This window comes from Malurus melanocephalus, unplaced genomic scaffold (assembly GCF_030028575.1).
Source record: "Malurus melanocephalus ecotype Western Australia unplaced genomic scaffold, MMel_1.1 scaffold_297, whole genome shotgun sequence".
In the NCBI taxonomy this organism is placed as follows: Eukaryota; Metazoa; Chordata; class Aves; order Passeriformes; family Maluridae; genus Malurus; species Malurus melanocephalus.
The window spans coordinates 599680-620832 of NW_026623529.1; the positions used below are offsets into that span (position 1 = coordinate 599680).

General features: G+C 40.2%; 1 protein-coding gene across 1 annotated transcript in view; it reads right to left on the reverse strand.

The window, feature by feature from the left end:
* Nucleotides 1–14480, reverse strand: part of STAC (SH3 and cysteine rich domain) — a 71998-nt gene extending 57518 nt beyond the window's left edge. The window contains exon 1 of the mRNA XM_057376982.1: nucleotides 14198–14480. Coding sequence (XP_057232965.1) covers nucleotides 14198–14314 — 117 coding nt within the window. The 5' untranslated portion in view covers nucleotides 14315–14480. The remainder of the gene's footprint in view (nucleotides 1–14197) is intronic.
* Between the last annotated feature and the right edge of the window lie 6673 nt (nucleotides 14481–21153).

Here is a 21153-nt window from a genome sequence, read left to right on the forward strand (position 1 = left end):
CAACTCTTCAGTTACCTCCTCTTTTTCTTAAACCATCTTTGTCCTCTTCTCCTCCACAACCAAATATAATTGGATCCAGAAGAAGTTATGCTTCTGCTTCTTCTGTATTTCCTAGACACTTGTATCAATTCATACTTTGTGGTAAGAAATTCTGTCCAATTCTTGCTTAGCTACTATGCCTTAACTTTGAGATGATATTACCATATTTTTCAGTCAAAGCAAGAACGAGAACACAATGCCAGAATTTGGGTCCTGTATGGCCTATTGGCTTCAAAGAAGCCTGGAAGTAGAAATTTTGTGTTACTTGATCTCACAGGTTTCTTTACTCACTTCTTTGCTGCTTGCTTACRGAGATTCAGATCCAAATTTTACAAATTGTTTCCCTGTTTCCATTTCAAATCCTTCTCAGTGAGAGGYGGTGTAGGAACTTATGCCTTACAGAATATTAGCAGTGTTTGTTGGATCCCTTCCAATTTTTCTTTTTCATGGTTCCCTTCCTCTTCCTGAGCATATTTTTGCAATCTGGTAGCAAATTTGCTGCCTTCCATCTTCCTTTAATCCCTCCTGAARACTAACAATGTCTCATCATGTGAATGCTTCTTGCCAGCCACATGGGGCCAGGGAATACAATCCTGTACCCTGGCAATGCAAACTCAGACACCACAAATCTAACGGGATCCATGGGGTCCTGGTGCACATTGATGCCCTGACACCACTCTGGCCTGAAGTCCTGGATCTGGGGGCAGAGCTGATAGCACAGGAGGAGCAAAGCTAATTAATCCCTCTGGGCTCCTCCCTGCTTTACCTCAGTACCCACAGAGTTTCCTTCATCTCRTATTTTCAGTTCTAAAGTCCTGTAGAAGCTACCACAGATACACCAAATGCTGCGTCAACTAAAAGTATTTTCTACCTTGATAACATTTGCCTTGTCGTTTGTTCTGTCATTTGTTCATCCAGTTATCTTACTGTCCACCATGACAAAGAACTGTTTATTTTCAGATCCAGCCCACATCTGGTATATTTTCCATTAAAGCTCATCTCAAAGTGCAACTTATGGCATGCATTTATTCCTTTAAACAAGTCTACTCTGGCAGCTYTCTAATTTTCAAAAAGCATTTCCAAAAATTTTTGGGAAAATGATGCTTGTAGTACCAGTTTCCAAAAAATCTGTTACTACTACAGAAAGTTTCCATCTCACTCTGTCTTTGTCTTTTTGTTATTACTTTTCAGTCATGCCCAGCAATAACTGCATTCAATGTCCTACAAAAAGAATAGACAGTTATCCACATGGAAAATCTGTTTAACTTGACGATTATATCATCATACAGATGACACAGTTACTTGGTGATTTATGAAGACTTTTGAAGGCCTAAACACTGCTTCGAGAAGTTGACAATGTAAATACGTGTATTTGGAGATGTTAGTTAGCAGGAGTTGTTAAGAATGAGATTTATCATCTATCTTTGACTCCTTTTGCCTCAAGCTAATCCATTCCTTTTATATTTTTTCCTAAACCTCCAAGCTGCTGAACGTATCTTTAGCCAGCTACTGTTTCAAGATYAACCCTGCTAAACAAAAACATTTTATTTTTATCCTCATCAGCTGCACAACTTTCTTTCTCAAATTACCTCTATCAAAATTTCCAGATTATAATGACTGAACTGTAAAAGTCTTGTTTCATACTGCAAGAACTGGTTTTGTGTAAATAGACAGTTACATGCAGTATACCACAAGTAGAAAGGTAGAGAATTTAAGACTGTAACTCTTTCTGAAGAACTAMAATTTTCTTTCTGAATGCTAAGACTTTAAGTTCTTCAAAATTTTCTGAAGTTAAACAGTTGCTAATGAAATCCTGTACACAAACATCTAATAACAGTAAAAATTTTGTTTTGAAAACAAAAGCTTGTAAACAACATCAACTGTCATGATGTTGTGCTCACCTAATAAAAAAAGCTTCATAATTTGGTGTTGCTAGAGAAAAGAGCTGTTGTCATTAACATGAGTTACCAAATTTTTGATTTAATAGAAGTTACTGCTTTTATAGGAAGGTCAGRGATCTTGAACCAGTAAAACTGTGAAGCCTTGTCTGACAAAAATAATGTCAGTGACTTCAACAGGGACAGCACATTGCATGGGGCTGCATGGGTGATTCTGGCAGGCAGGAAAGCAGGGACACAGAAGGAACAAGAAAGGAAACTCAAGTTAAAAGAGAGATTTKTAAAGAATGACAATATGAATATTATTAAAGAGGGGGGATTCCCATGAAGAGTTTAGCTTTGTCTCGTCTATTCTACTGCCAGAGTAGGTTCAATTCYTGATATTAACTGAGTAACAYTGACTTATAAGGCATGTGAAATATWACAGCAGAAAYACAGTTACTGTCTACTGTTGAATTAAAGAGCCGGTGCAGTGCTTAATTCTGAGATTTATATCAATTTTCTTCCATCAGTTGCTTTTTTCCCTTTTTTTTATATGCAGCAAGTGACTGCGCTGGAGGGATGCTAACTCATGAAAAGGAGATTATTTTTTTTCTGCAATTCAGCAGCTGGTAGTAAAGATGAAATGACATTATCTCTATTGCTACTTCGGGAATATTGTATTTATTACAGTGTGTTCCCCACAGCGCCAGAAAAAAAAACAGGCTAGCTTTCTCATCTTGTTTAAAAAAGAACTGATGCTTTTTTGACCAGACAGAGTGGCTACTTCTTATGGCCTGCATCTAGTCATAGTTGCATTCTGCTCAGAGGAAAATCACGCCATTAAGATTTTTCATTTAAGGTTTGACTGCCATTTGTTTTGGACCTTTATGGAATATTTTTGCCTCTATTCTAGCAGGATGCAGGTAATTACAGCTGTTCTCATTCATCTTAGCTTTGATAATCTSTAAGGATGATGTCCAGAGCATTTTTCTCAGATTACAGGCAGAAGCCACTAAAAAAGCCAGTGCTGTTGAAATACAGAATTGCAATATGGGRAAGACTGTGGGAGCCTAAGCTTCTGGGGCAGGCAGGAACTCAAAAACCCTTCACCTGCAGGGCACTTGAAAATGGATTTTCTGAGTTGCATTGGTCTTCAGCTATCTACCCAGAAAGGATGGGGAAAAATGGGGAAATTAGGAAGAGGGCTTCATTTCTTCTCAATAAGGAATGCTTTGTATTACCTCATTGGCCAGGTTTAAATTTGTTTATGCATTCAAAGACACGATAAGGTAGCATCAAGAGATAAATAGGTATCCACAYACAAGGAACAGACCATGCAAAACCAGAAAATTAAATTAARTGGAAACTTAAGGAAGGAGGAAATTAAATGCAACTTAAGGAATTTTTTTACGAACAAAGAAAGGACAGCTTGAGCATAGATGAAAGGGGAAGTGCAAACTGTGGGGTTTGATTTTTTTCCAAGTGTACTTATGGCATGAATGTCAGCATCCACATAGTGTTTATAAAAGGTTCTTTTCCCTAACAGAAGAACCASTATCCATTTTTGTAACAGGAATCTCTGAAGTTGGCTAAGCTTGGAAACATGGAAGTTTCTCCTGCAAAGACTGATTGTATGAGAGCTTGATCAAGGTGTAAAGCATTTGTGTGAGAACTGGAGCAGAGAGGGAAGAAACAATGAAAGCAGAGGGTGAGTAGGTGAGGTAGCAAGGAAGTTAACTGTTTGCCTGGATCTTTAATGGTCAGGAGGATGAAATCCATTTGCCATGACAAATAACTACAGKAGGCAGATCTAACTGCTGTGGACCTGCCAAAGACTCCTGAGTGCCCATACTTCACAAAACTGGTATATGATTCATCATGTGGCTGCAGTTTAATAGCAGCACTTCACATTTTGAAGCTGCGATAAGCTCACATTTTTCTCTCTTTTGTCATAGGTGTATAACTTTCCATTATAGGACCATCTGGAAAACAGCAGTTCTGCTTAGCAAAAATTTTCAAAGTTTGAATGATTTTGTTCCACATTAACATAAAAACAGCTGCAGCTTTACAGAATGTCTTTGAGAGTGCTGTGGGCAGGAGGGGGGAAAGTCAGACAGGCCAGCCATGCAGGGGAACAGATGACTGACCAGTCTTTGTAGGCACGGTTCAAGACCTCACACTGACAGAATCTCAGTGGTGTTCACCTTACTGAAATKAGAGCTTTTAACTCAGCCGTAGCTGCCTGCTATGGTCAGTGGAAAAAGATTTCTGCTCAGAGAGGCTAATTTAGATCACACAAAGCAGGCTTTTCCTCTAAATCACCTTTGATGAAACAGGTTTGGTCTGTGTTCCATTTATAACACAGGGGGACTGAACTTCTAACTTACCTGCCTATGGCTGGTCTCTAATTACAGGTGAGGCTGTACAATGTAACCTAGGAGGCTTCTTTTTCCCCTTCCTCTTTTATCTGGAAATTTCACCTGCAGCCGGGCAAAGCTCCTTGGCAAAAGTTTACACAATCAAGAAACTGAGCAATTCCTCAAGACCAGATGTTCTGACATTGAAAAATAAGCACTGAATGCTTTTTTTTTTTTTTTTTTAAAGCACTCAACAAACATGCATTTCACTGGAATGCTTGTATAAGGAATGTTTGGCAAGTCATTACAAGTCACCTTATGTTTATTTGTAAATTATTCCTTAATTAGACAGTTTAAAAGAGGATGTGAGAAATGATCTAATATTACTTATAAATAATATAAATAAGTACATTAAGAGGTACAACAGAAATTGCATATGCTGGGTCTTTGAGTTGACTGATACTAACTGATAAGAGTAGGTGCATTTTGAAAATGCATGAGTCTGAAAGATCTTAACAACTGGTTTCTCAGTTTAACAGCACAGAAGTCAGAGACACTGACAAGTTTACCATGCTGAATTTTGCCTGGAATGTTTTGTTTACTTGTGAGCATAGAGATGTACAATCCAAGGCCATTCCTCACCCTTTGTATGCACAAAGGCAATTGAGGCTGGGAAAGGGTTTTTAGCCACAGATTTCAATCTCAAGATATTTTGATTCTGAGAATCACTACCACAGCATTTAATCTGGCAGGGAAAACACCGGTAAATTGATGATGAATAACACACCTAGACAACTGATCTTTTAGGAGGTGACTTCTTTGCATCATGCCAGAAATCTGACCCTTGGTCAACAAAAGTTGATGCCTCCCTTCACTGTGCATGAGCAATTTTTGTAAAACAAAAAGAAGCTAAATGCTGAGGTAATGGCAATGGAAGTCTGTCTAAGATTGTATTTAACAGTATTTGCTGTAACAATCTGTCCGGTTGACTTTGCTCTCTCATCTGTAGCTGTGCCTCCAGAGCACACATTTCTTTTCTTACTCTGATGAATAAGAGGTAAAAAAAAAAATCTATATTCAGATTTTAATGGCTTTGTGGATACCAGTTTATAGTATTTTGCTCCTTTCTTAGTTAAGCGCAGTCATCAGTTACTATAGGTCAGCTTAATTTTCCTTTTCTGTTCAGAACACTAGACTGCCAGAATGATCTTTATTAATAAAGTATTGCATGTGTGGCATTTTAATAAAGCTTTTAAATGGCAGAAATGGAACATATTAGGTCTGCAAAAAAGAAAAGCATTAAAATTGTTGCTGTTACTCACCTGCAATTCCACACTGAACTTGCAGCCTCCTGTGGCTGGGAAATACCTCTCTCCTACAATTATTCATCCTATAGTACTTTTAACTCCACTGCAGCCCCTAACCAATAACACTTACATTTGACAGTACTTAGCAACCTATTCTCATCACTTTAAAACAGGACAGCYAAGAAATGCTGCCCTGTCAGTGAGAAAAATTCCATGAGCCTCTTGTACATTTATGCGAGACTACAGACATGGAACTCATTTCATTTTGATAAATAAGATGTGCGAGCCATTTGCCATATTTAACTGGTGATGTCAGAGACACGAGAAATCTGCTTTTCAGACATCCATTGTAAATACATTTTACAGGGTTCCTGAGTTAAATTCCCGGACAAGTATCATTTACTCTATCAATTGGTCTACTGAATCTAAAGGGAGTCTCCTCCAGGAGAGGCATATATCAAWGGAAAACAAAGTCAAGTTGTTTCCGTCACTCACACATATATTTCTCATTTTCACAGCTGGTCCTCTTTGCTAWTGAACGTGCAARGTTTGCTTATGCTTCAGTACTTGCWTGGGAGRTGCTCATTTAACACTCAGTGACTGCTAAACTGGAAATTGTGCAGGACTGTGTACGGTGTTAAGAATATTCAACTCATGCTCACMTCTGAAAGACTGATCCTCTGTCTGACAAACATGAGTATAAATTTATCAGATATGCAACCTTCTACCCATCAGGAATGGGTACGTATAAAGAAATGGCTCCTAGGGAATAGGCAAAATGCTTGTCTTACAAAGAATTACAGTTTTCTATCAAGTGATTATGATCTACTTGCCTTTAAATTAAATACATGGGAAAAATTAACCTCTAAGCCACGTTTTGGATTTCAAAAATCCAAAATTGATGTGCTCCATTATCTTGAAGAAATTTCAAGCCTTCAGCACTCTCAGATACCTAGGGGTGTGTTTGAGACCATATCACTCTTTGTAGTGTGGCACAGAAGGACCTGCTCTAATATCTGTAGGAGGCATGAATGTCTTAGCAGTGGTCTGGAAAGCAGCAGAGCTGTCTTTAATGTGCTTGGATGTGCAAGAGCCATACAATTTCCTCAAAGCTGTTAATACTAATATTAATGCTATAAAACAAAGATAAATCAAAAAACACTGTGAATGTGCGCTCTTGGAATACTGCACGAAAATAGTTACCTCATAAAGGAAATTTGAACTAAGGAACATCTTCAAGGAATGGTGGGGAGGGGAACAAGACAAAGAAAAAAAGTAAAACAATTGATATGCAAATAAAACTGGACCTTTAAAACCCAGTTCCTTAGGCTGAAGGATATTAATTGTCAAGTAAAGCTGAGTGAGCCCTTCAAAAAAATACTTAAGGAAATGTCAATGGACTGATCCAGGCTAGGGGAAGAAAAAGAAGGAAAAGGCTATGGTACAGTAAGGACTGGATAAAAGGATGTTTTAGAATTTCAGCAAACACTTCAGCTTACCTTCYTCCCTGAACCATAATTCTGGAGAAAAACAATAGGAACAATAGGAAAGAGGTTACAGAAAGTTATGACATGGCATTAAAAAAAGTTTAATGCATCTCTTGAAGTGAAAAGCAGAAAAGAAACTAGTCAAACTCTATAATAAAATTTTACTTTGAAAGTCTAGAAACATTTTTTTAACAAACTTTATCAAGACAGAAGTTATGTAAAGTGAAATAGAGATCTCTGTCAAGAGGCAGAAAATGTGATCCGAGCAAATGCAAATTTGTAGATCTGACCTCAACAGAATTTGACAAAACCAAATCAAAACCAAACAAYAAAAAAAGATAAATCCTCCAAGATCAGTTGTAATGAAAGAAATGAACAATTTTCTAGACAATTTTCTGGAAAATGTTTTAGGTCAATGGTAGATTATGTCCACTTGGATTTTGTTTAAATTATTGAATATGYTGCTGAAAGGGAATCTATTAGCCAAGACAGAATAGAAGGAAAAGTTGTAAATAAGTTTTATGGAAAGTTCAGTGGGAGATGGTTACTGTTGAAAGGAAGGGTTGAGGGTTGATTGTTGGTGGAGTGCTTCAAAGAAGAGCACTGACATAGCCTTAGGGTSAATATTGCTCTCTCTACTTTTATTACTGGAATTTTTGCAAAGATTGCACATGTCATAAGGCCATTTCCCTCTAGCATTGCTGAGGAATACATTTAGCKCAGACAGCTCTGAGTGCAGCTGCAGACTGAGCCCTGGGTGGCAGGACTCCAGACAAGGGTGACCTGCTGACCCTTTGCATAACAACGAGCATGGGGACCTGTGGCACAGCCAGGTGAGGGGACACTTGGAGACACAGCAGGAGCCAWGGACTCCAGACTTTCCCAYGCTTACCTGTAAAGGTATAAACTCSCACCRTGTCCTTTGTTTGGGGTCTCTCCTTGGAGGCACCCACCTCAAGCTGTTATTTTGCTATTGTACCATGATTAAATTGTTTTAATGATCAAAAGAGCTGAGTCCATGCTCTGGGAAATCTGGGGTCAAGTGGGTAAAAAATCCTGGTGTGGCCGTGTGAGTGTGGGATGTGCAGCTGGGAAGGGGYYTTGGTCCCAGCTTGGGGGGTATGAGGGTAACTGTGCCAGAATGGCCCCTGGAAGGTTGAGTGGGGAAGTTTCTTTAGCATGAGGATATGGGGAGGCCTGGATCTTGAGGGAAGAGGTCATCAAAATCTGATTAAATTCAGCCATGGAAATGCAAGCCTCTGTGTGAGAGACCTGATTCAAACCACTCTAGATGAGGACAGACAAATGTATCCTGCCTGGATCCCATGGAAATTGCAGAGAAATAGAAAGGAGACYTCTGGTTCACCAAGGGGTGTGTTGGGGACCCAAACATGAGAATCAAGRTTTCTGGGAGTTAATGAAGCAGCAGTGGTACTGCACAAGATCACATACAGAATACCATGCACGAATTCAGTCACCCATTTTCAAGGAAGACTATTCAATACTCAAATGGGGGCATGGCTCTGCTACTAGAATGAAATGAAGAATAGGAAGTTTATTTTATGTCAGTCCAGATTAGTTAGTATAGAAAATAAAAGGCTGGTAAGAGATATGGAACTCTATTACGTGATGGAAACCTGCACCAAGGATGTTTATGCTACAGCAGTATTATTAAATTACAATGCCACACAAGGTGGCAAAAAATAAACATAGACTGGAATTAGAAGAGGGTGAAGGGTAGAGGACATCTTTTACCCATTATTATAGCATGCAGGTGTTGGAAGATATTTTAAAAGTAGTGGTAAAAGCTGAATTCACTTTATGTATTTATTATTCATAAAGAATTATTGTATGAAAAATAAYACAGCATAAGAGAGTGAGACAGTGGACTGAATTCTCTTCCAGCTGTGTAAACAACTTGTTTTGTTTCAGGGAAAATTTGCACYTTTTATTAAATCCATTTTTTTACCACACCAGATTTAAGTCAAGTAATTTTTAGWTGTTGAAAAGTAATAGATGTCTTCTCCATTTTGGCACCATTGAAAGTGTGGATAGAAAAGAATGAAATAATCACTTTTCTGTTTTGTCTTAGATATCTCAATGGGCCTAGAAACTTACCTGATGTATATATCAAAGTAAAAACACGACCAGAGAGTTTCAATCAGAACAAGAGTAAGAAAGAAAAGTTAAAATAAATGCAAACACAAAAATGAGTCTGCTGAAGAGACATTGACAGGTTAGAGTATTACTTTCCTGCTTTAATGAAACTTTTCTTCACATAATTTGTTGCAAAACACATAAAAAATACTTAAATCTAATTTCTTTCTCTTAGTCTTACCTTCAGAGCTTGTACTCACCATTTTACACAGAGGCATGGAAGTGACACTAAGAAGGAGAACTGTTCTTTCTTCCCCTTTCACGGGATGTTTTTAAGCTGTTTGGTATTCCTTTGAAGACTACAGCAGTAGTTTACACACTGGATATTTATCACTGGGGTGGAGGGTGAAACACTAACTGCACACCATGCTCCCTGCCCTTCTAAAATATTGATGAGTAACCATCTATGGAGCCTCATAAAGTATTAACTCTTTAAGTGGGGAAGATCTCTGCTTAACAGCAGAGCACAAATCCTATGTGATTTAAATCCCACACAATCCTGTTAAAATCTAAAGGGTTTCAAGCTGTTTATGTTAGTTCAATCTCCGATAGCAACACCTGTTTTTGAAATCCCACAAATGCAATATTGCTCTATTGGTCCAGCAAGACAGATATGTAAATTCAAACTTCTTGATAGATGTGGGGATACTCATGAATGAAGCCTGCATCTTGAACTTCAGTGCTTAGTCCTTTTATTGGCTTTGTACTCTTTGGAACTTYCATTTTATGTACTGCTGCTCAGGTTAGCTCATGTTGGAACAACGGTGCTGCATCTCCTGGATTGCCATACCTGAATTTGGGGATAATAGTCTGCATTTCCCTGAATATTGTCCACTGGTAGTCAGTGTGTGAAAGTGTTAGACTGAGACGGACTCATTTATGTCTTTAAATACATAGTCCAGATATCATATTTATCTGGAGATCTAATTTAACTTTTTTTCTTCTTTTTCTTAGCTGTTCTACTTACCTAGGTTACGTGAGTGTAAGCAATTTGTTAGGCCCATGAATTTGTGGTTCACAGGAGAATTTTTATTCCCTCCAAAGATGTATGACTACAGTGCAACACAGTTATAGCTGTATTTTAATAAATAAAGTAGATGGAAATGGGAAAACTATGTAAAAAAAAAAAGAAAATTGGTCTTCACAGAAATCCACCAATATTTTTCTAATARGTAACTTTTACATGACAGATGGCAAGGGGAGGGACAGGGCTTGATACCCCTTCTGAGGTCTGTGAGAAAGCCTGAAAGACATTTCACATACTTGACATGAAACTCTAATAGCTTGAAGATCAGCGGTGCTAATTGACCCTACTGGTACTAACTCAAACACTACTCGCTCAGATATTCCCTAAAACTTAACAATGCTACAGTAATATTCAAAAATATACCCTATTGTCTAGGAATATCCCAACCATTGCTCACAGAAGAGCAATAACAACTTGATTCACGCCTAAAAAAATGAGCAGATGGATTCTTTCCTCCTCATGTACAAATGTCAGTGAAATAAAACAAAAATAAAGTTAACAGAATTATGTGCCAGCTATGCCAAAACATAAAGAAATCATACCATGTGTAGGACTCCTTTCTTTAGACACATWTTTATCCCTTCAAATTTTAGTTTTCTTTACTAAATTCTAAGGTACAGAATTTGTTTGGGGTCTCTCCTTGGAGAGATTTGCATAAAAAACATCAGAAATATGATCTCTGATTACTGAAACTAGATTTCTGTTTATATTGCTAAGTTTGTGATTCAACAAGTGTGCAGCGTGTCTTTAATTGCTACCACCAGGAAGAAATTTTCCTTCAGAATTCGTTAACTGATGACTTCCTCCCTTGCTGAGTTGTAAATTTACAAAGTCTTTGGCAAACTAGTAATTTGCCTTCTTGGAAACCAGATGTAAAGGACCCWAGCAGGTGGGAGCCATAACTACAAACACATGAATGTAATAAACTTAGCAATTRCATGTATTTATGTGGTACCCTCCTAAAGTCATTCTCTGGTAAACTTTAAGTATTCACTCAAGTCATACTGAGGTGTGAAGTAAACACTTTTAAGAACCAATGAATTAATTAAATACATTAATTATTTGTTTTTCAACATTCTTAGCCATTCAGGCTCTAGGGTTTTTAGCACAGTAGCATTACATACAGTACCACAGGATGGCTCTTTCAGCAGCCAGGGTATGCTCACCTGCAAMTATGCTCTTAACCCATAGGAAAAGGCTGTGGGAGCCTTTAGCATGTGTTAAAGACCGAGTTGCTTTCTTGCAACAAAGGTGTGTGACTAACATGTGAGACTCATCCTTCCAACTTTCAGCTACTTGGTAGCAGCCTGAAGTTCTGCCTCTCAAACTCAGCACTTATCAGAAGTTGTATTACCTGTTCCCTGTCATCTTCTGAGTACAGTCTGGAGGGTGTGAGATAAAACYCATTTCTGGACTTTGGTATGACAAGAGATTATCTGCCAAACATCTATGATTACAGTGGGTTGGAAGAAAACTTGCAGCTCTTAATTCTACATTATTTTTTCAAAATAGCTTTTCTGCCGGAGTGTTTTCAAATGCATTTTGGAGGTTGCTGTAATCCATCTTGGTTCTGTTCGTGTATTTGGAATCATAAGTGGAGTGTTTTGGTACAGAAAAAGAACTGTCAAGTTTGTAGTGTTTTGCCACAGACAAAAGTCACTGTGGGGTAATTACACACTGCACAAACTCTTCTGCAGTAAATGCAGCAGTCATTAACTTGTTAACCTAGGCAGCAGAGTACCCAAAGAAATCTTAGTTTTCTATGAATGCCATGATAACTATGTCAACATGGGACACCACAGGATAAAAGCACTGACCTATGATTCTGTCAATCTCTAGTTTTCGAAGCACATCAATTATTTTAGACAATATAAAAAACCCCAAGCATAAACAGCTTTATGAAATGACATATTATTTTCCATCCTCCTGTTTCCTTGGACCAAAAAAAAGAAAGTTTATTACCCCAGTGATCAGAAGGCTCTTTTGACTCCGGCTACTGAAATGACAGTACAGCATGCTATCTGATCATATTTGCAGCTCTGAAAAGCTCTAAACACAGATTATTTGTCTACTAAGAAYATCTCTATTCAAGTTATGGCATCAAGTGCATGGTCACAGCTTTTGCCCATTCCAGTGTATTGCTTCAAATGTTGGAAAGGCTGAAGAAAATTGATGATGATAAGGTTTGATTATARACTAGTTTGTAGCCTATTTATTCTCTGGCCAGAAGTGCTTAATTCCTGTTGTCATCCTTGGAAGCACATGAGTGCACAAACAGCAAGGAACAATCCTCTGTGCAGCTCTTCACTTTCTCTCAGTTTTGGAGCTATGCCAGTCAGTTTGTTTTGGGAAAAGCATTCTGTGCTCCAGTGGGAAAGTTCCTCCAGCACCATTGTYATCAAGTGGCATCAAGAGCTCCTGAGCACTGTGGCAAATCATGTGGGATCATGGGGAGCACACAGCCCATCGGGCCCTGTGCACAGCCCAGAACTGGAGCAGCTGGTGCTGGCAGCGCAGGGAAGGCTGCAGTTACTTTTGGGACCTCACTAAGCTTCCCACTGCCCATTTAACACTTCAGCAATTCCAGAGAATTGGACTCAGAGGGGTGGCATTTAGGTACCATATCCGCTTAGAACCTGGAGTTATACTGTTAATCCATTTACTTTTCATTTTTTTGTGAACCAGGRGGACTCCAGTGGTGCTAACTGTGCATAGTGAATGTTGTATGCTATTGTTACTGGGAGAGCCCTTTTATTTCCAAGAGGTTGTGTTACACAGGGAATACCTCAGCTCCTCTCCTTGCAGTATAGAACCTAAATAAATACACAAAATAAAAAAGCCCAAAGCCCACGTCAAAACTCCACACAGACAGACAATCTCAACTCACTCTCTGGAAAGAGGAGAGCTATAAATGCAGAATAATGTRGCAGTCTTTCTGTCTCAGACACAGGCAGCCACTGCCTTTACACTCAGGCCAGCACAAACCTCCCCTGTCAAGCAGCTGTTTTGCTCACACAGTAGCTCCTGAGGCTTTACACACCTGTAAGCTCCTAGTGACAAGGAAGCTCCTATTTTTACATGTTACACAGCATCACTGTGAAGTTCATAGGAAGATCTGTCAGGTGTKATCATGGTATCAATCAGAAGTAATAGAGAAGCAGTAAAAGCACATTACCCAAATAAGCTGCAAAGAACTTTCATTATGTAAGGTTACTACTTTACCTTTTACCTCCCTGTCTTTCAGGTAACAWACTGGCAGTCAGAAAAACTTTCCAYATGCAAGTCAATTAAAAATTCAGAGGTCATGCCATTTGAACTGAAAGTTGATTTTCAGTAAGTTCAGCAATGAACCACATTGAAAAACCTCACAAACAGAAAAAAGGCTGTGAAAACAAGAATCCTTTTCTGGGTGGTACTCATAAGGTTCATTGCGATGAAACTGTCACTTATCTCCTGTTTTAACTGCCTCATTAAACAGTGAAAGTTCACTGATGAGTCTGCCAGAGAAGGCAAGTCAGGTAAAATACACCAAGCCCCCAGACAATTTTTTTTCCTCTGAAYCTTTGAGAAAAATCAATTTTTCAAACCAAACCCTTCAAGTGATCTGATACTTGGTGTGAAAATAGCTAACATCCATKGACAGTGGTCCCCTCCCTGAGCCCTATCMCTACCCCAGGACACTACTGTAATAAGGAGGAGGAAACACAGGAAAAAATCCACAAACCCAAGCATTTCAAAAGGCAGGTATTTTCCCAGCTCAGACTCCTGAGGTGACAGGGAGAATTCAGAAGCAGGAGTGCCAGAACAGGCACCGCAGTCAGAGGTGGCTCATAGCACTGTGCCGCTGATCCCGGCACAGGGCTCCAAATGATATTCAAAGCAATACATCTCATTTCAAAACAAAGAAAAAGCAGGGGGGGAAAAAATCCCATTCTCTGAGTACCTTTGATTCCTGGCTGGTAGTTGATGCTGGAGAGGGGGGCTGCTCTGTGCTCTCCACTTCATTCTCTTTCTCCACACTATCCACGCTGACTTCAGTCGTGCTGCTCGGAGGAATCATTTTACCTCTAAAACACTGCTACTATCAGGAAGAAAAGCTACAGACGGYTCTTGCTTTTTTTCATTTAACGTCCTCTTTCTTCTCCGCTCTTCTGGAGCAAATGAACTCCGACCGCTTGGTTTCACTATATTTTGCCAGACTAGAATTCTCTGGATTTTCTTTTTTTTTTTTCTCCCCCCTTCTCCTCCTCCTTCCCCTCCTTCCTCCCTCCCCTTCCCTATGCAATTGTGCTGCGAGGGAGTAAGTTATCGATGGCTCTGTAGGTCAGTTGTGTGCCTGCTTTTCCCCGACACTCCTCCCCTCCCCATGCAGCCTGGAGGTGTGGAGCAGAGTCGTGACCGCAGCCCCACAACCAGAGGGGAACGAGCTGAAGCAGCGAGCCCGAGCCACGCACACACACACACACACACACACGGGGCACTGGAGGGAGGAGTTGTGTTTCTGATGCTGTGAACAGCTTTGGAGGAGCATGTGCTGTCATAGTAGTGAAAGAAAGTCATGCACGCATGCACACACACACACACATGCACACACCCACACCGAGGCAGGTAGTGTGTATGAGGTTTGGAAGCATTTTGCTTTTTAACAGGCTGGAAAAGACAGAGTTGAAGTGCGCTTTTATATTCTTTCAGGTATTTTAGTGGAGAAAAAGAAGCCCAGAAAAAGGGCTGTAGAGAAAGGGGAGAAAACTGAGCCTTCCCTTTCCTTGTCCCAGAGAAGATGATTTCAAATCCTGGCTGCTCAGTGTCTCTAAAGCTCCCACCTTGTCTACATCCCAAACTTGCCAGCAAATGACAGGACAGAATCAGGGGAGAATTACCTGTAGATCCACGTGTTCCTTGCTCCCCTCCCAGGCAGGGAAGCCCGGCTCTGAGCCATGCACACGCAATCTGGGTCATCTGGAGCTCCCACTACCGTGCATGTCCTATACCTGTAGGTTGTCATAGTGATAACACTCCATCAGGCAGCAGCAGAGCCGAGGCAGCCATCGGGAAGAGCCTGTTGGCTTCCCCTGGTGCCGTCATTCCCGAGGATGCAGCCCCCGAAGTCATGCTTGGGTCTGCAGCACTACCGGCAGAAGGTCAGCATGACTTTGCTGTCTGGCTTAGATTGCTTTATATTGCTCGAGGTTTTGCCTCTGATTTAAATCTGCTGCAAAGGTGCCTGTCAGCTCTCTTCCCTGCTGAATTAAGGTCTGCATTGTGAAAGGTTGAATGGATGTGCTTCCCACCAGATTCACTTTGCTGAGCGGGAGCCACTCCATATGGCTGGTGGAGATGACTCTTTCATTTAAAGAAAACAGAAAAAAGCAGCCCAAACATGTTTCTAATAGCAATACTTACATCCTGGAAAGTGAGAAGAAAAAAAAAAACAAACCAGTTGCTTATTTGATCTATGCAGGTGATTTGCTGGGGTCTGAGGCAGAGATGAGTTTTAATACCTTGTAGTTCTGGGAGAGGATGCCGGATTCTCCTCCAGCCCCATCCATTAGAAACATAACTGCTACTTGGAGCTGCCTTGCAGGCCCCTTTCACCTCAAATAATCAGTGTGTGAAAGTAAAAGCAAGTTTACAAGAAAGGAGGGGTTATAGAGATGAAAGCCAGAGCAGAAATTGCCCTGCAGCTTCTGTATTCTTAATAACTATGCAGAAGCCAGAAGAAAAAAAAAATCAGCTTCTCTTTGAATCCCCAGTGAATCTTCAGGACSAAAATGGGGAAAAGATCTTTATGTTTTTGAAACAGAGCATATAAGATACCAAAATCCTTTGCAGACAATAAAGATGAAATGCTGCAATGTTATTTGTACAGCTACTTCAGAGCAAAAGAGTGTCTTAAGGGTCTGGCAGTAGAGAACCTATTATTTGGCCTGTAGTCACTAACACGATTACAGGGATCAAAACGAGAACACTGCTTGCTCTTGAGGCAGTGGCAGTGACAACTGAGATTAAAGCAAGGAAATACAGAGCTCAGAGGGGCAGATTTGGCGGGTAAATAGAAGAATTTATTTCCAAGGGTTTGCCTTCTAAAATGCAGCAGTGTCTTAGACCATTCTCTTCAGAGCTGGAGGGATTCTCCAGGGGCARAGGTCATTCCTTCCACTCAGCAAGTGAGATTTTGGCTTTGCTACAAATTCATCCTCTCAGCAATGAGCAGAGACACAGTTTGGGAGAATTAGGGCAGCTGTAGACAATGGAGATCTTGGCTTGGCCACAGCAACTGAACACTCCATCTCTGGCAGTGGCATCCTTCCCTGATGGTCCAGCCTAGAACAGCCAAGCCATGGCCAGGGCATGGTGTCTGCTCCCTGCAAGGACTGTTCTGTGTGCCCAGCAACCTGACAGGTGACAACCATAAAACTAAATTCTGCCTGGTTCCCCACCACTGTTGTGATCTGTTAAGAGGCTCAAAAACACCTTGTAGAAAACTTGTGGAAGTTCACCTTTAAAGTGGCTGTGAAGTGGCTGGTTAATAGTTAATGCTCTAACCGTTGTAAAATCCTGCACACATTTTGTATGAAGAGCTTGTAACGTCATGACTGTGTAAGTGACTGTCACACCCCTCCTTACTCTGATTGTTTTACCAAATTAGTACCAGCACCTGCTGCACTCTCTCTCTTCTCCCAATTACTCACTTGTCAGCCACGAAAGATTTGTCAGTTTCTTGACAATTAGCTTGGGAACGATGAGTCAAACACAAAATTTTACCAAAAAAGCAAAAAGGGAAAGAAACTGGATTTCTTATATTTTATTTCCTTCCACAGGAACTGGCTGTCGAAGATCTAATATGCAGTGAAACAAAACAGACTGATCAAGTTAGCTGAACCTACATCTCTCGCCCACACTTCACTCCTGAGAAGTTGGACTTGTGATTACCGCCAATCAGTCTCTACGCGAAGGTGCTTGGTGGAAATGGGAGCGCTGCAGCACAGCGCTAAACAAGAGGAAATTGAACAGCTTTCTGTAGTGTAGAGAGGAGCGTAGATTTCTGGAGTGGGGAAAAGCAATTTGGATGAATAAAACATGAGCGCCAATTCTCAGCCCTGAGCTGAAGTTGTTTCACTGGGTAAAGGCTGCCGTGTGTTGCCTGGAGTCCCTGCCAAGCATTCCTCGGCTGGTGGTCGGATGCTGGGTGCATGGGTGCTGTGGTTGGATGCTGGCTGCATGGGTGCTGTGATCTGAGGCTGGCTGCATGGGTGCTGTGATCTGTTCCTGGCTGCATGGGTGCTATGGTTGGATGCTGGCTGCATGGGTGCTGTGATCTGATCCTGGCTGCATGGGTGCCGTGATGTGATGCTGGCTGCATGGGTGCTGTGGTTGGATGCTGGCTACAAGGGTGCCGTGATCTGATGCTGTCTGCATGGGTGCCATGATTTGATCCCGGCTGCATGGGTGCCATGTCTCTTCTGCCTTCCTACTATGGACACTCCTATGAATGAACATGAAATATTTGAGCACCTCTCTGCCAATGACATACAGGCACAGTGCTGGATTTCTCTAAAGGAATGATAAGAAATCAGTACCTAACAAGTATTTTGTTCCTGTTTAGACTCCCACATATTTACCAGAGGGGGAAAAAAAATAACAAGGAAGAAGGAAAGAGGGGGATTTAATTGTCAGTATTCACTACTTGGTGCATGAACCATCCCATGCTTCAGGGCAGAGAGGGTCTAATGGAGCACACAGAGATAATATTGCTTATAGATGACACTGGCTTAAATCACTCTGTACCACACTCTAGAAATGCACAAAGCAGTGAGGAGTCACTCTGGTTGCTGCAGTCTGGTTGCCCTTAAAGCAGACTCTTGAAGAAAAGAGGAATTAAGGCCACTGAGAGTCCAACTTCCAACAAGATGCAGATGGAGAGCCTCAGAAAACTATTAGACACACAMAAAAAAAGGTTGTAGCTCTGGCATTTGTGAAACATAATCAGCCTCATGCTAAGTCCCTCAGTCCAATTTGTGAGCATTCCAGGTGAAAAATAGCTTTGTTTCTTGAGCATTCCAGGTGAGAAGTAGTTCTGTTTCTTTGTTGAATAGGTTTTGTCACTGTGGAAACTGGCAACAGGATACCCATCTAGTGCCATCTGTGATGGAAATTTTGCTTTTGGCATGGAATTTTTGGCCAGATGTACTGGTGAATAACTTAACTGGACTCTTCTCCCAAATATCAGCTTCACCCACAGCTGGCTACTGGACTGCAAGGACCACTGATTGTGCAGAGCATCTTTCTGTGTTTCCAAGTGACAGGCCTGAGGGCTCTTCTCTCCAGCAAACATGGTACCCACAGAGAAAATAAGATTAAAATAGTATCACGTGGCTGTTTTTTTTTTTTGTTTGTTTTGTTTATAATCACACACCCCTTGTTTCCTTACTGCACAATCCTGGCAGTTCATTGAGCAGCTCACATACTAAAAACTCCCTGTGGATTCTGCTTATCTAAAAGCCATCTGAGGGCTACAATCATCAGCTCATCAAGCTGGAAGCACAAGCTGGTCAATGCTCTGAAAGCATTCCCAGTACTAATGGAATACTGGTGGTTTGCATTTTGGCTAAATAATCTCAAAGTCTTTTTTAGAGGCAAAGTATTAAGCCTCCCACAGCTCCAGGGAGTGTAGCGAATGAGTAACCGTGGAGGAAGCCAAACCAACAGATTTGTGCTTGTTCTTACACAGGAAAGAAACCAGAACCTCTGCCTGACTATTAATTTCAAAGCCCTCTTTCTGTCCATCCACAACAATGCCACAGGGAGTGATGCAGAGATCACACTGCACCTTTTGCAGCTTGAATATGTCTTTTAGGGAGGTCATGATGAGATTGAAACACKGCTACACAGACTTCTAGACCAGGAAAAGGAAGAATGCTGCATCCTCTTGTGACAGCGAGAAATGTTTGAGAAAGGGAGAAGAGGATGTAATTATAAAAGATGGAATTTAGCCAAGATACAGCAYGTAACATGTTCAGTCTTACAAAAAGCAAGGCAATACCTTTAAATAACCAGCGACAGTCCCGACCTGATTTTACATCTCTGCTGGCAATAAGATTCCTTCTCACTTTTTATAGGAATGTGATATAAAAAGAAGAATCAGTAGCAACATTTCCTGCAACTCACAGATGCTCCCAGAAATTCCTGACTTTTAATAGCCATTTAGTAATKTGGTCCATTATGACTGTAACAGGAATGACCTGAGCTGGTTCAGTGGTTTGCTGCAGTAGTGATTTGGCCAGGTACTAAATTGTTTCAGGGYATCCATGCCACAAAAAATTTAGAGATAATAGAGTTATGATAAATAGCATAATCTCCTCTACTCTTTCTAGAGCCTGCTATACTTCTCAGTGACTCTCAGTGCTAGTCAGAATGGTCTGACGTAATCATACCATCTTAGCCAGGTCTGTGTCTCTTTTATCCTCAACATTTTCCAGGATATGGTGGGAGGAAGCCCYGACAGGGTAACCATGCTGAATCTCAGGCTTTTTTCTTTTCTGAAAGGGTTTTGATAGAAAGGGGCTTCAATCACTTCTTTCTTCCCTAGACCTTCCTTGACCTGAATTGCTCCATAAATTCCTTTGTCTGGTTGTTAGCCTTCCCAGGCRTGAGCTGGGTATTACAGCTTGCAGAGCTTTACTGGATTTGTTTCAGGTTCCCGTTCTTTCCATTTGCTCTGGTATTGAATACCGTCATCATGAGCTATTTCTTAACCAATGTCAGTGAAAATGCATAGAGAGCAATGTTTTGCTTAGACTGCAAATAGAATCCAAAATAAGATCTGGCAAACATTCCCAGCATAACTGGTGGTGAACACAGGGATATAAATATATATATATGTGTTAGGGTTTTTTTTTTTTCCTTACAGATATCTTATTGGGTGATATGGTATGCACCAATTTTTAACAGTCTGTGGATGCACAGTATTTCCTGTCTTAGGTAGTTACAGCATGCTTGTCACTGCAATATTTAGACACAAACATGCATGCTGAATGCAAAATGAACCTCACTGGTGACTGCAAACCTGCAACTGCTGTGCTAACATATTTTGCTTTGGAAGAAAAAATAGATYTGTGTGTGTTAATGACCTCGGTCAGGAACAGGGGCTTTTCTATGGGGTTTGTAGAACACTGTAGTGCACAGCAAATCTTTTAAATGCCTTTGGACGTTAAAGAATGAAAAGCTTTGCAGAAATAGAAGAAATTATCATTATCAAGATTAACATTTCACTCTATCAGATTAGTGCATGTGTCAACTGGAATAGAAGTGTGTATGATGAGCGTTGCCCACAATTATGTAATTTAGTATAAARATRTATCACAGCTCTCAAAMAAGAATAAAGAAAGTAATTGTTCARCCYCTAATAAATTGGATGAAAAAGTKAATATCTTGGAGACYAAATATATTYGRTTTAWTCCTTGTTTCTTSWTAAAATGCAAAATTTGAAAGATATTGATGGTAGCTGGGYTGTTAGCTCTCCACCTAATTACCAATTCAAAATAAAAATGGAAATAAAATTTTAATTGAGGAAAAAACTAAACTTTAAATACACTGCAAAAGTTTATTTGTAATGATTATTATTGTTTTATTTGAAGTAATAGAATATCTAAGAGCTCAGTGAAAAATGATAATAGGAAGGTAAGTTTGTCTTCTTAATAAAGAAGATTATCCCATAAGMCTTTGAAATATACCATTTTTAAAGTATTCAGGTCAATTTACATGGAAAAAAATCAGATATTGCTATTAAGATTACAAGCACTATTTAAAACACGAAGCATTGTAGTTAAGAACCTTTAAAACCTGCTTTGTTCCTAGAAATAACACCTACATTTTATTATGCCTCATTTAATAGTTTTT